Source organism: Callithrix jacchus, chromosome X (genome assembly GCF_049354715.1).
Source record: "Callithrix jacchus isolate 240 chromosome X, calJac240_pri, whole genome shotgun sequence".
Classification (NCBI taxonomy): Eukaryota; Metazoa; Chordata; class Mammalia; order Primates; family Cebidae; genus Callithrix; species Callithrix jacchus.
Genome location: NC_133524.1, coordinates 22014650 through 22030702, shown reverse-complemented (window position 1 = coordinate 22030702; position 16053 = coordinate 22014650). Strand labels below are relative to the sequence as shown.

General features: G+C 32.6%; 1 protein-coding gene across 8 annotated transcripts in view; it reads right to left on the bottom strand.

Moving 5' to 3' along the window:
- The window catches only part of CNKSR2 (connector enhancer of kinase suppressor of Ras 2), a 304807-nt gene that overhangs the window by 141654 nt on the left and 147100 nt on the right, over positions 1 to 16053 (bottom strand). For all 8 annotated transcript variants that reach the window (XM_054251174.2, XM_054251175.2, XM_054251176.2 and 5 more), the window contains exon 8: positions 13536 to 13604. In XM_054251174.2, the coding sequence (XP_054107149.1) occupies positions 13536 to 13604 (69 nt within the window). The remainder of the gene's footprint in view (positions 1 to 13535; positions 13605 to 16053) is intronic.

Here is a 16053-nt window from a genome sequence, read left to right as displayed (position 1 = left end):
TTACTCTTCTAAACAAGCAAATAAAATCAACAAAATACATGAAACTAGTCTATGAATAGCAATATTCAAATGAGAAAACAATAAATTTTATAAATTACCTAATCAGGACTGTTTGTTATGGATGGAAAATTTCCACCAAAATTGTAGAACCAGAAAGACAACACTACTATTTTAAACACTAAAAGGTGATGATGGAGAAATAAAAATCTGCTCTATGCATTATACCTTGATGACTGGCAAGAGAGAATACAAATTCATTACTCAGTTGTACTCAATAAGTCAAGAACTATACTAACCACTGATTTTTGATTCAGTGAATTATCTCAATAGATACTCCACTTAAGCATCAAGTCAGTTTCACCCAGAAATTATTAAATGGGAATAAGGCCCACTGAGTAATTTACAGTCTGTGTAACATTTTTCTTTATAACATGTAGGTTTTAGCTACATCAGTTCTATCTTAGTACTTGTATACACATAAACAGCAACTAGAGCTGTGACTTTCTCATTTGAATAGTCCTTTTTTTGCTTAGTCCTTTCTCAAACTCCTTAATTTGGATAATTTCTGTCTTCTTTACTACATATAGTTCTTAACACTTTTCCCCCATTTACTGGTTTTGGTCATGTTCTACCAGAAGTAAATATGACATCATGGTAGAGCTCTAGTAAAAATAATTCCAAGCTCTTGTTTTGTGATAATCTAACATACCTTCAGCCATAGAAAATATGTAAATATGTGTTAATCATTTTTCTTTCTTTCTTTCTTTTTTGAGATGGGAGTTTCACTCTTGATGCCCAGGCTAGAGTGCAATGGCGCGATCGCAGCTCACTGCAACTTCCGCCTACCGAGTACAAGCAATTCTCCTGTCTCAGCCTCCTGAGTAGCTGGGATTACAGGCAGGCATCACCACACCCAGCTAGTTTTGTATTTTCAATAGAGACGGGATTTGTCCATGTTGGTCGGTCTGGTCTCAAACTCTTGACCTCAGATGATCCATCCACCTTGGTTTCCCAAAGTGCTGGGATTACAGGCGTCAGCCACTGTGTCCCACTGTTAATCATTTTTCTAGGTTAGTTTTCCATTTTTTCATTTAAGTTTCTGGTTACAGTTTAAAAATATTCAATGTGTGAAGCTTAAATTAGAAACCATGTAAAGATATAACAGTAATATGTAGAATGGTTGTAAAGTACTCTCCACTGGCTGCAATGAACGTTATGTACTAGATAGTAGAAAGAGTTTTGAAAGAAGTAGAGGTCCTAGTGGTTACTAATATGAGTGTAAGCTGCTAATATGGGAGGAAATTAAATAAGGTGAAAAATTTAAAGAAAAACTTTTTATTTTTGGAGACAGGGTTTTATTCTGTTGCCCAGGCTGGAGTGCAGTGGCACCACCATGGCTCACTGCAGCCTTGACCTCCCAGGCTCAAGCAATCTTCCCACCTCAGTCTCCAGAGTAGCTGGAACTACAGGTACATACTACTATGACTGGCTAATCTTTATTTTTATAGCGATGAGGGTCTCACTATGTTGCCAGGGCTGGGCTCTAACTCTTGGGTTCAAGCAATCTTTCCTTCTTGGACTCCCAAAGTGCCGAGATTATAGGCATGAGCCACCTTGTCCAGAGAAGAAAAATATTCTAATAGTCAAAGATATCCAAAAAAGAAATTGGCTGACTTGTGAAATAGACCAATATCAAGAAATGTTTCAATATCTTGCATAGGCCAAATGATTAGATAACTTTCAGTCACAATATATTCCAACTCTAAAACTCAGAGTGGGTAGGGACATAAATATAGATGATAAAGATTAGCTTGAGTAAAATAACATGGTCATGTTACATCTCTGCCTATCTGTCTTCCATCTTTTCTTCCTTTTCCCTGCCAAAAAGTGTACCTGTTTCCTCTAGGCTAAGTGTTATACACCTTTTCAATATTTCATGCTGTCTTCTTACAATAATCTCTTCTCTTTCAAAAGCTTTCACTAACAACTTCCTGCAGGATTCCCAAATCTTTCTACCATTCCTGCTTCCTATCAAGAACTCTAGTCATATTCTCAACTGTTTAGCTCATCCACGTTAATAGCTACTGAATAATTGCAAGCATCAACAATTCACTGTGCTAGATTCTTCACATCTATGTTATATTCTTTTTATTTATATTTTCATTCTTACAAAAGACTAATGAGATAAACTATTAAGCCCAATTTACGTGTGTTGAAACTGAAGCAAAAAGAGATTGTTTTCTCTGCCAAGATTACAAAACAAGTAGTGAAGCCAGAACTTACATTAAAGTCTTTTCAATTCTAAAGCACAGTATCTTCCCCGGAATATCCACTGGGAGCTCACATGAACGGAACAGTTTAAAAATCAAACTCATTGTCTCTTTACTTTCATTCACCAGAAAACAAAGTTCCCTATCATCCTCTAAAGTTTAGAGTTTGGACTCACCTATGACTTTTCTCCTCTTTTTAATCCATTTATGTGTCCTGACCAATAGATCCTGGCAACTAATGCCTCTTCTCACTGCCTTAGTTCTGGCTTGGATACCTACCGCTAGACTTAAACCAGAATCCTAATCTGTCTTTCTGCTTCTAGTCTTTTGCAGCTCCAAAATGCTGCTAGAGTGTAAAAGTTTTCTATGATTCAAAACCTTTAATAGCTCTCCAAAGGCCCAACTAAGGAACCAATAACCAATTCCCAAACAGGTTCTTTGTCAATATGGTTGATTATAGCTTTTTCTTGGATTACTTTTCTTCAATGTGGTTCTCAAACTTTAGCATGTGTTAGAATCATCTTGAAGGAGGCTGATGTTACTGATCTAAGAACCACAATTCGAGAACTTCTGTAATAGATTATGAGCTCCTTGAAGGCAATGACTTGCCCATGCCTACATCAGTTTAGGTGCTTCATATGGTTTTAACATTAGATATAACTCATAAGTATTCATTGTGTGTATTCCATGCAGTATGAATACAATGGTGAACACAGAGCAGACTGTGCCTCATTAAGGAACATTTACAATAAAGTAAGATAAGTACCTCAATAGGGTGAATACAGGGTACAACAGGAGCCCCCAACAGGGGTACCTACACCATTTTTGAGGGTCTAAGGAAGGTTTCCAATAAGTTTAAGCCAAATTCCTTAAGAGTTGGACAGGTGAAGAAGATGTGGAGGCTGAAGGGGTAAACAAAGCTCTGAGGCAAATTATCACTAGTTGAGCAACTTTCTGTAGTTCAGTATACGTAGATGACAGAACAAGGGAAGGAGTAATGAGGCAGGAGAAACATACAGAGTTCAGATGATTATGAAAGGCTTTTAAAAAGTAGGTAATTAAAAGATTTGGTTGAGTAATATACATTTCTCTCCAACACTGTGCTTTTCTGTTTAGCTATATCTCTGCAAAAGCACTCTTCCCTCTCATAATTTTCCTCACTTATAAAATCTTAACTACCTATAAAGGTTCATCTTACATGTAGTACCCATCCTAAAGCCTCTTACAGCTGACACCATATTTTTCTCATGTCAATCTCACAGTACACTGTATAACTTGACTAGTGAGCTGATATGGTGACACAATGATGTAAATGTTTCAGAGACAATAAAGGGCCTTAAAACTCCAAAGGAGGGTTTAGTTTTGTACATAAAACCAAGATGTAGTATTAAAATATCCTTTAAATGTAATATACTTAAAATTTATCATATAAAAGATTAAATGACCTCTCATCCTAAAAAGTAAAATACTTGATATTAAGCTGTAATAGACATCCTGTACCCCAAATTTTCAAATAAACTTTCTCCTTATAAATGAACATTTGAAAAAAATAATATTGCTATCTTGAATATTCCAGACCTAAAGTCATAATGATTAAGACAAGAAATGGAACCATGGGTATAGATTCTATTTGTCCTAGAAAAATTTTACTTTATCATACGTATTATATAAACACTGTTATGAAGGTGTTTTTTCCAGAAAAATATTTTGTAGTGCGTTATCAATATTTTAATAGAGTAATTCATTCACATTAATTTCATGGGCTAAAATGAACCTTTAAAAAAACCACCATATGCATTTTTACATAAAATATCTTATTAGCTAATGTTTTTCACATACACTGAACTACTATTATCTTCCTCATTATCCAAGGTAGCAGAAGTCAGTGTCTACAAGCAATGGCAAGTAATATAGCTTACTAATTTATCTATAATCCCCAACATGTACATTAAAATATATTTTATGTACAACACAAACAGGAGTAAAATTTTCCAAGTAGGTCATTAAGGAATCCCAAGTGCTAAAAGCCAGAGGTTCTGCTTTCTTGTGGATGGGGCTTGTAATTGTTTTGATCAGGCTGAAGCAGACAGCAGGTGTTCCTTTGTGAAGGACAACATAAGTGGGCAGGTCCTGGAAAATTGGTTGCCTGGATTAGGTGCACAAGAGGCTTTGGGGTTGGTGCTGAAGAGATGATAGGCTTCTTTTCCCCTCAGTACACAGAGGGAAGAAGTTGTCTCTGGCCCTTTTAGAACTTGCCCTGGTCTGCTTTCCAAATAACAGCTGGTGAATTATTTGACTAACATATGAAAATATAATTTCTACTCTATGGTCCCAAGTAGCCAGTTACAAAAAAACATAAAGGTCAGAATTTAAGCCTATCAACCCAGACCTTCTTTACCTTTTTCATGGCTATATTTGAAGTTGCAAAAGAGCATCTTTATACCCACAGGTAGGAAAATAGAACATTTCTTAAAATATTTTCAAAGTTATTACCCTACACAAGACAAAGAAACAGATTCATTATCAACGTTTACACACACTCGTGTATACACACACTATTATTCACAGGTTGTAATGTAGAAATGATACCTTTTCCCAAAGAAAATTTTAGAGACTAGAAATATGCCTATATAAATGTCTGATAATATGAGTGATGCTAAATCCAAACATCCTCCTGCTCTTTTTAAGAGCACTGAAGAGACTTAATTCAATACACAAGCCATCATGCTGCAGCTAGTGATGCTCTGTCTTTGCCAAATGTTTTGGTGTTGACTTATTTATTATAATGTTCTGTTTCTTTGTGTTACTAAAAAGATACTGAAGTATCTAATAAATTAAGCATTTTATACCAATGACTACCTCTTTCTCCAGCAAAACAATCTATGTGAAGGAAATAGCATACTGTTATAAACATTTCAGAAATAATGAATTTTGACATACAATGCCTTCCAAAGATCCTAAAACTATTAAGTAATGACTACCAATCTACAAAATCCATATTCACCTAATTTTCTTCCATGAAATATTAATAAAAGTCTTACAATATTAAAGTTTACTACATTTGGAGATATCTTAATTTTGCTCTTTCACAGTTATTCATTCACTAAATAGAAATAAAGAATTACTCATGGTTCTGGTACAAAGGAATTTAAGCTAATGTGTATGCCGTGGTTAAGAAACTATGCAAAATAAGTGATTTTTAACCCTAACTTAGAATAACTTAAATAGGTAACTCAGAGTATTTAGAAATGTTCCAAAGTTTAAAACTTTAGTACTGATATTTTAATAAACACGATTAGGAGAGAGAATCTTGGGAAAAGATAAAAGGAGCAAACATTTAAAAAGAAGAAATACGGGAAAGATTTTATTTTCATTAGAGCAAAAAAAGCCCGCAATTTTATATCTTAATCATTGAGTGAGCCATTCTTCATCCCACATCCTCCTGAACTTTAAATGGCATTTGTCCAGTGGAATAAGAGTATGTCAAGGCATTTGGCTTTTTAACGTGGCTTAATTTCAATGTAAAACTTAGACCATATTGAGTTGCTCAAAATCTGAATTTACATTTATTTGTTTTAATACTTAATATTTTCATGTAAATTTCATAGTTATGAATGTAGTATGTGTGCATATATAATGTGTATGTATAAATATATAGTATTTAAAAATAAAGCACTAACAGATAACATAGTTTCTTGCAGCTAAAGATGGATAGGGAGTGCAAGAGAGAGCCAACTCAAACACTACAAGAACCTAGTACCTTTTTCTCCCTGGGAATCTTTTTCCCCCATAATCAGGAAGTTCTGAGAGCTAAATCAAAGTTTCTTGATTGACTCATAATGAAGTTCATGGGAGAAAGAAAGTAGTGATATTATAATGAAGTTCATGGAAGAATAAAAATACTGATATTAAGTTTTCATGTAAGTTTTATGAATCACCCATGTAGTTTTCAACAAAGGTGGTGACTTTTCATACCCTGCTACTTGCATTGTCTCCATTAACCTTTCACTTAAGTTAACCGTGGACTTTGTATAGTTGGCGTCTTGACTTTGGTGATAACCTGATTCTAAAGCTGTAGGTATGGTTCAGCATCTTGAACATACAGCTCTCTTTCCCTTCTCCCCTTCCAATATGGCATTTGGTAATGTGGTCTTTCAAAACTAAAGGTTTGTTTTGGAGGCTTCATGGTTTTCATTCATATACACTAAAGAAAACTAAATCAAAGCTAATTTTGTTTTTATTTCAGCATTATTCACAATGTTCTTTTACTTCACCAAAACATAGAACTGAATGGGTCTGAAAGCTTTTGCTAAAGAGAATAAAGGAGGAAGACAATCACATTGTAGTGAAAGGTAAATCTGTAATGTAAACTTCTGATCGCACTGCAAACCTCTGATCATACTGCAGAACCTTAGTCCCCAAAAGAGCAGTAACATATTTTAAAATAACCATAATAATACAGGTTTTTCCTTTTTTGAGACAGGGTCTCACTCTGTTGCCCAGGCTGGAGTACAGTGGCACATCATAGCACTCTGCAACCTTGAACTTCTGGGTTCAAGTGATCCTTCTGCCTCAGCCTCCTGAGTAGCTTGAACTACCAACACATGCTGCCACAACTGGCTAATTTTTTAAAATTTTCTGTAGAGACGTGGTCTTGCTGTGTTGCTCAGGCTGGTCTTGAACTTGTAGCCTCAAGCAATCTTGAGGCTTGCCTTGGCCTCCCAAAGTGCTGGAATTACAGTCATGAGCCACTGCCCTCAGCCACGATACAGGCTTCTAACTAATTTTTTTATGAAGATATTTGCATAGGTTATTAAGTTATTAAATTTTAGCCATTCCTTCCTATATTTCATTTCTGTTCTGCTTACAAAGACACTGGAAATACATGTATTTTGAAATAAAAAGAAAAGACTCCCAGTCACCAAAGCTAAAGGGTAAAATGAAGCATCCTTATCTAAAATGTCAAAACTCCCACTTATAAAAATTTTGGGGAAAATCTATACTTATAAAAAATTCATGCTTAAATTTAATTCAGGAACCTAAATGACAAAAGTAATTAATTAAAAGCAACTCAAACCCTAGTATTCAAAAAGTAATATGCTTAAAAATGTACAAAGTTGCTATAAATGATTTTTACAATGCCATTTACTAGCAGACATGTAACGAAAGTAATGCTTATTTGAAAATATTAGCAAATACTAAAATATATGTATATGTTTATCAAAACTCAAAACTAAAGGACATATATGTGTGTGTGTGTGTGTGTATATATATATATATATATATATGTATCTAAAAGCATCATCCTAAATCTTTATTAATAGAATTTTTAGTATAAAAAAAAACTTCTGTAATGGCTGTAAGTATTTTCACTGTGGAAGTTATCTTTAAAAATCACTTTACCAAAACTCCAGCAACCCAGACAAAAAAGGGAACTCTATGTCAGCTCCAAATGGGACCATAGTGAACTCTATATACCACTTTTCCAACTTTTAAATCCTTTATTGTCCATTATTAGGATAATAATAAGATGTAGAAGGGACAGTGTGAGAGGAAATATAAAAGTAAGGAGTGGCTATATTATCTGCAATTTGAGCTACCATACCAATCAGAATTTTTATTTAGCAGATGAAACCTATCCTTGAGACTTAGGGCTAAATAACCTAAAAAGAACTTAAGATTAATGCTTAATTCAATAGAATTAAGAAATTCTGAAATTTTGAATTTCAGAAATTAAGAAACATTGAATTTCTTATTATATGGTGGTTCTACAGTGTTTCCCTTTCATATGATAATCTTTTATCAGGCAGTTAAGTTATCCACTGATTGCCTACTGCTATGAAAAGGAAGTAAGTGGATTGGGCAATTGTGACTGGCAGACTCTTGCTTTTCTGAAAGAGGTTAAAAAAAGGGGAGTAGGGGAATGAGGCTGATACTGATTTGTGAATGAGTCACACACTTAATAAATTGATAAGTCAGAGTAGGTGAGAACTTCAGCCAATAGATATATTTTAAACATATAAAATAAACTTATAAGGAAACTAAAAATTCCATGTAAAATAACTAGAACATAGAAACCACATGTTGACACTGAAAGATAAAGTTTCTTCATAAAAATGAAACAGTAACCATTTTAAAAAAGCAATTACTCTTCTGGTGGAGCCCTTAAGAACTGCACAAATTAGAAAGAAACAAGTCAGGATGCAGAGATCTGCAGAGAAAATAAATTGATTAACAGGAAGTAACTATTATTGAGGTATCATATGTTTTATCTCCTTTATATAAGAACTTCAGATAAATTTTAGTTTAATAGTAAAATTATGAGTTATGTTGAATGATAAAGTAATAAATTGATTTCTCTGTACAAAATAAAAATACAGTTTATATCAATATGCATAACTTCTAAACCAGTTTCCACACATTCTCATCAAATCCATAATGTTCAATGTGAAATAAAAGAGAAACAATCTATGAAGTTCTCATAAACTACTATATAAGGTAGAATCTGAAATAAAATATTCTTATGAGTAACTGAAATCATTGATGCTTTGTTTCCTTTAATTTGTGGTAAAGGTCTCTTCATAATTTTTCCCCCTTCCAAAAGAGAATGATTCATTTGTTCTATTTTAGAAAACCAATTTCTTAGAATCCGAACATAGTTATTTTAGACTCTTATAGGAACCCATTATTTATTAGGCAATAGTTAAATATCATGCTAACATAATTAATCTCTGTAGTCCAGCAAAATGTGTGTTTACAGGAATAAGACGTGGGGTACACCAGAAACACTGCCCCTTGTGGTTTCAGTTTTCAATATCTTAGGTATATGGAATTATATGATAAATACTTTCTCCTTGAGAAAGCAGCATGGAAGAAAATAGGCAAGAATAAAGAAAACTTAATGAGATGAAGAGTAGAGGAGAAATAGTTAAATGAGAAGAGATGAGAATGCTAAAGAAAATAAAATGGAATTAGAAGAAAACAAAAAAATAAAGACAACAATTTAGCAAATTTAAAAAGTGAAAGCACATCTGCTGTTAGACAACATCATGGTATTGATTCCACTCAATGACTCATTCATTTCTGCTGAAGTCCAGGGAAGGAGGTAAAGTGAGAGAGAGGGAAAAGGAGTGATGAACTTTAAGGAGTTACCACACTGTCCATCCGTTCTGATTATGTTGGCTTCTCCTTTGAACAATACTCTCCTGTTGTTCTGGGGTTGAAGGAACAACAGAGTGAGGACAGAGTCCAAAACGAGATATAAGAGTGAGAGTAAGGGAGACACATAAATGAAATTAGATGAAGTTTTGAGATAGTCCTTCAGTCTGTTCCCTCCTCCCACCCTCTCTGCCATCCCTAGTCTTTCTCAACAATGTTTATCATTTTGGGGGTAACAAAAACCACTAGCTTATAGTACTTATCTTCCATCTCTCACTAATAAATGTAGAATATCCTATTTGCTGCAGTCTATCTTCTTCTTGACTAACCCAACCTGGTTATTTTCCATTCCAGTATCCTTTATAGCCTCATCTACTGAATCATTTATTGCCATAATGTAGTTGTCAGGCTCCAGAATACCTTTCAAAATAACAGTGAATATGTTTTAATATTTACACAAATAAGAGGAAAAATTTCCAAATGTTATTAATAGATTCAACCATCATATATGCCACTCTTTTCAAGTGATATTCCTAAGAGACTGTTTTTAGTATGGATAGAATCTTTAGAAATCTTGCACACCAAAAACAGTATTAACATGAAATTGAACAGATTATAAAAATGCCCCAATATTTTTAATAACTATAAATAGTTTCATCAGCTTAAAAAAATGTGTTAAAAGTGCATCATGAGGGCAAAGTTGCTGCTTCAAACTATGCCGAGGTATCTCCCAGAGAGAGGGATGTAGTGGAAGATGAAGTAGAAAAAATCTTGGGAGATTCCAGCAGCCTTTGAGGAGTTGGGTCTTCAATGGTGGGGAAGACATGTAATAAGACTCAGTCTGCTTTGCTTGGATGTTCATAATTTTTTCTTCTTCCTACCTGGCAGCCACAGTTTCTCAGCCACAGAAGTTATGTTGGTTTGAAAAATTTAAAAGCCACTTATAATAACGAATATAGCAACACGAAAAAGGACATAAAACTTCCAGTTTCATTTCACATAAGAAAGTACTTTTTTTAAAAAAATGAGCAAACTAGAAACATAGACATCTAATTAGACATCTTGAAGATATACCATACTAGCAATTTAAAAAATAGCATTTGAATTCTTCTGATTTATTCAACTTTCTCAGACTCTTAGGGAAATATTTAAAATAATTTTTTATTTATCTTAAATAAAGAAAAAATATCAGATTTTGTATTTTACATTACTACCTATATACTCATAGGAAATTTTAGAATTACAGACAGATACTAACTGGGTTAGAATCATCCAAAATATTTAAGATTTAACATGTTCTTTTCATTATTGAGTCTAAATTGGTATAGAACAATACTAGCAATCTCACTATTCTAGTCAATTAATGGATTAGAGAATATTAATTATGTATTTCAAATTTATTAGGCCATACTTTAATGTAACTATTATATCATAAGCATACCCTATGATAATGTAGAGAGAAGGGATAATTGCAGACTATAAATAATTTATACTTGTTTCAATTAAGAGAATTTCTATTTCACCACCTCTGTATATTGTCTAATAAGAGATTAAAAGCACTGTACAGATCACAATACAGGCAACAGCAAGAAAGAGGGCAGAGTCAGCTACATTTAGTGAAATGCATCCATTTTTCCCAAATATGCCTCTACTTGAATATACACAAAAAAATCTGGCAACTGATCACATTATTAAACAAGGCTACTTTCATGAAATTCAACATATTATCCTGTCTCTATTATATCCCAAAATCAATTTGTTGGCTGTAGTAGCAGTTTGTCAAGAAAGAGGATTCCAATTGGTCCAACTGTTGTAGCAGGTAAAAGAGAAGAACGAAGGTAGGAAAGTTAATTGTTATTGAGCTCCTAATGTGTGCCTGGCATTATGATAGGTGTTTCACATATCTTACTTATCTGAGTGAAAGAAGCAGAGTGAGGAAGTGGCAGTAAAGTTAAGTTTTAACCCTATTTCAGTTCAGCTGACTCGCCCAGTTATATAAATTCTCACTTCCTTTCTTTTTCTCTTACCCTTGATCCTACTTAATCTTTCATTGAATCCTGAGATTTGCCTAGGATTCTTCCGCTTTCGTTGGACAGTTACATAATTTTTGAGTTTTGGGAGGCAGTATAATAAAATTGAAGTAAGAACATGGGCCTTAGAGTCAAACAGCTTTGAGTTTTGGGTGAGCTGAATCATTATTCTGAGTCTCAATTTCTACATATACTTTATTTGCAGGATTATTGTAGGGACTAAATGAAATAAAATACTGAACATGATGCTTGGCACACTGTAAGAACACAATAAGTGTTAGCTGTGGTTATTATCCTTATAAAAAGGTAAATAGATGCACAGTTACCATGACTCACTTAAAGCCATAAGTCAATTTCAGAGCAAGAGCTGGAACCAAGTTTCACCAAACATCATTCTGTGTAGTTTTCAATATTTTAGAATATTCCTGTGATGTAAAGATGCATTTACACATTCTAGGTGTATTTAAAGGTCACCAATCCACATAGATTTGATTAGTTTATTTGTAGACTTTTAAAGGCTTTCATATTCATTTTATAAACATCAGTATCTTTGTTGTACAAATGAGATCCTTTAAATAAGTTTATTTTTATTAGATACTAATTTCTATCTTCTTAGAGTTGACCATCTGGAAATGCATGCTGAAATTATTCAACAGATGCCATGTTTGTTAAGGTCACATTGCAGAAATGGAAGCAGAATGAACATTAGAAGAGGAAAAAGCTGCTAGTCTACTGAAGCAGCTGCTTTATCCCACTGTCCAAATCCTTATCTATGGGACATGAAACTTCAGTCAGTACAACCACTTTGTACAGTTTCTAGTAATCAGAAAAGAAAGCCGTCAAAACTGTCATAGTGTGGAAAGGCTTTGTCTACTACCAACACTCGATTATTCAGTGTCAAATGTACACTTATGCATTTAATTTTGAAAACTTTTACAGACATTTACTTCACTTAGATAATGAACTAACTGAAGAGACATCATGGCTTTAATTATCAGTGTTTAAGAACCTTTCCAAAATATCACAAACTTCTCAAATTATTCAAAACCAAAATTGAAATGTCATTTGCCTTATGATCAGAATCACTGAGAAAAATCAGGCTTTTCACAAAATATCTTCCATCACTAGGACATACAAAAGCAAATTTAGTTAAATTGCGTAATAGGAAATAATTACTCACTCCGATGAGTTAGTGAGATAGGAGTAGAATACTAATAAAAATCTGCATTTTTTTCAAATGAAAGTTATGATATCAATAATTTTAGATTATTTTAACTTTTTAAGATAACAAATACACTTTATTTTGGCAGAGAGAGTGGAACGAAGTGAATTAACTGAGACATATAAAATAGTCCAAAATGAAAAGCATATAATTTTTATTTTCTAAATATAAGATTAAGAAAAATAACCCTTAAAAATCTACAGTAGGCACAGAATCCCACTGTCATTTTTTTATAACAGTGGGATTCTGTGCCTACTGTAGATTTTTAAGGGCCGATAACAAAGGGATTTGTGAGGTTCATAGGGCAAGAACATTTTCTAAAACTAAAACTGTTGTCCTCTTTTAGGAAAAAAAGCTAATTCAGCTACTAAAAATCTAAAACTTTTCAAAGATCTACATTTAAATACTCCCCTCAAGACCACCAGACACTTTAACGAACAAATCAATGTTAAAGTAGATAAATGCATGTATGCTGTTATAAAACATCTATTAGGTATTGCAATAATTTATAAAATGGAACTTTTAAAAGCTGTACAAAGAAAAGTTGAATTTATACACACTGTCACTTTAATTACTATTCCAAAATTGTTATTCCAGCTCACGGAATATGTACTATTATCCAGTACTTGTCCATATAGAAATGTATTTCTACCTCAACCACCAATACTCTTCATGTTCTTTTAAAACAATGCTTTACATTCCATCAAATAATTAAGAAGAATAAATATTCAGTTATTTTTTCAAAAGGCTGTTCAATATATTGTAAACAGGAATTTCATTTCATTGGCATTCTTCTAAAGCCTTAGCAAATCAAAATTAGTTGCTCCCACTGACTCTTAAGGTAATTATACATACCACAGTCTGATGATTAACTTGAATCACTTCATCCCCAGCATGGATTTTCTTACACCGATCTGCAGGTGACTGAATTTAACATAAAAGAAATGATAAAGAGTATAAATTTTATCAGTCATTTCCTCTCTCTGGAAACACCACAAAAAGTTCATCTCCATAAATTAGATTTAAAAATTAATTAAAATTTTCAAGGAATTAAACTAATAAAATGGTTACTAGTATTTAATACATTGTTTTTACCTTTTGAGCACGTTAATACATAAAGAAAAAATAAAAAAATAGTTTGCATTTTTTGTATAGCTAATGACAACAAACAGAAATGCAAAATAATATACAGATAGTTTTTATAAAAGAATAACACATTTCTGAGAGCATTATGAAAAAATGATAATTGGTATTAACCTTTGTAAATTTTATACAGGCAACTCTCCTAGGCTTTAGTGGGTAACTGCTTCAAAACTACATTTCAAAAAATTATATCTTTTTGTAATTTTGATCTTTTTCATTTAATATAAATAACTAACACTAACTTTGGCAAATCAATATTTTCCAGTACATGAATGTGATCAGCATCAAAGCTTTGATAATTAAACTGCTAATTTATTTCATCAACAATACCAATTCTGAATAATCTAGCAAAATAAAAGATGGACAGCAATTAGTTCAAATCATATTACATAACATTCTAAGTATCTAGTTATAAGAGGATACTACTTCTTGTAATGTATAATGTAATACACTGTATAATAAAACCAAACTAAATGAACTAAAATGGCAATATTTTTATAGAATGTTAACAATCTATCACTTTTTCCCTTTATTCCCATAAGGGATTTAAAACAAAAACAAACAAACAAAAAACAACTTGGTAAGCTAATACTGACAAGTTTTAAGAAATTTTTATGAAACTAAAATGAGATTTAAGATAGAAATTTTCTATTGTAGGTCTGAGTAATGAAATTAAGATACTATATTTTCTTCTGTTAGATTACTGCATTTTAATATGCTTTTGAACTTTTGAATATATAGAAAATATATTTTTGTAAGAGTGTATTTGTCTATATAAAAAATGTATTTGTTTATCTTTCAAACACAACCGTTAATGCTGTGATACTATTCATTATTATCCACCGAAAGCTAAAGAATAATACGGCAATATAATCTGCAAAGTAAAATGCTACTTTTGAGACCCTGGAGTAGGACGTACTTTAAAAGTGATTTCCAGTTAGTTTACTTTTTATTCATTTCCAATAATTTTGAAAACATATAACTCTTGAAACAAAACCTCCATTCAACACATTTTCAAAATTCACAATAAAATTATTTGTCATAGGCTGTAATTCAAGATAAGACACCATACCAGGGAGTTCTAGTTGCTGAAGTAATAACACAAGTACATTATTAAGGGTATAGATTAATCTACAATACAAACTCTAAGAATAGCGTTATAACAATAATATAACATGTTTGTCTCACAGCACCTTTAGGAGGGGGACATATTACCAAGTCAGACAAGTACCATGTAACAATTCTGAAAACTGTTAATCATTAATATATTTGTAACTATAGTTGGTTCCTGTGGTATTTGGTTCCCACCTGATCTTTTTTTAAAAAAGTATGGAAAAAATATCAAGCAAATGGCTCTACTCATTATGTAGAAGAAAATGATAGTACACAAAACTCAAAGAAACTGAAACAATATTTTGCACAGGTAAGTAAAGAAGTCATATAAATTATAAAAGAGATCCTAGAGATAGGATTTTGTTCAAACCCCTCATTTCACGTATAAGAAAACTAAGAAACTAGGGCACAGAAAAGTAAAATAACTTACCTACTTTAATGAGCAGCTTTACTAAGACTCAATACAGCTCTCCTAATTATAAATGACTGAGGTTACCAAAAATACTTAAATATTTTTAAGAAAAAAAATCAGAAGATGAACTATTAATATATGGTTCATATCTGAACTACTCCCAGACTCAATCTTTCTTTTGATCACTTATCTATTTAACAAATATTACTAATATGAGCAAGGCATAGTCCTCAACAATTTTTAACAGACCTCAGACAATATAGGGAGATCCATTCCTACCAATTCTTCAAGATACAGTTCAAAATAACCATTTCTGTGATTCCTTCTCTGATTTCACTTGGCAGCATTTACTATTCTTCCCTTTGTCCATCCGTGCAAATTACACTACTGTTTATAAAGATGAACCCCCACATGCTCTCCACACCTTGGTGGCACCAAACTACTTTAAGATTCTTCTAATACCTAGCACCATGCCTGAAACGTAGCAGACGTGAAGCAGAGGATAAATGAACAAATGAATAAATGAATGAATACACACATCAGAACGGACAATCAATGACAAGAGTATAGTTTGTAGCACCTTAACTGCATTTAAAATTGTTAAAATCTTCATAATATGGATGTTACTGATATTCTTGATCCCTTACGACACTTATATTTAATACCAAATGTGAAGCTGCTACTGTAATCCAACTGCAAATATAT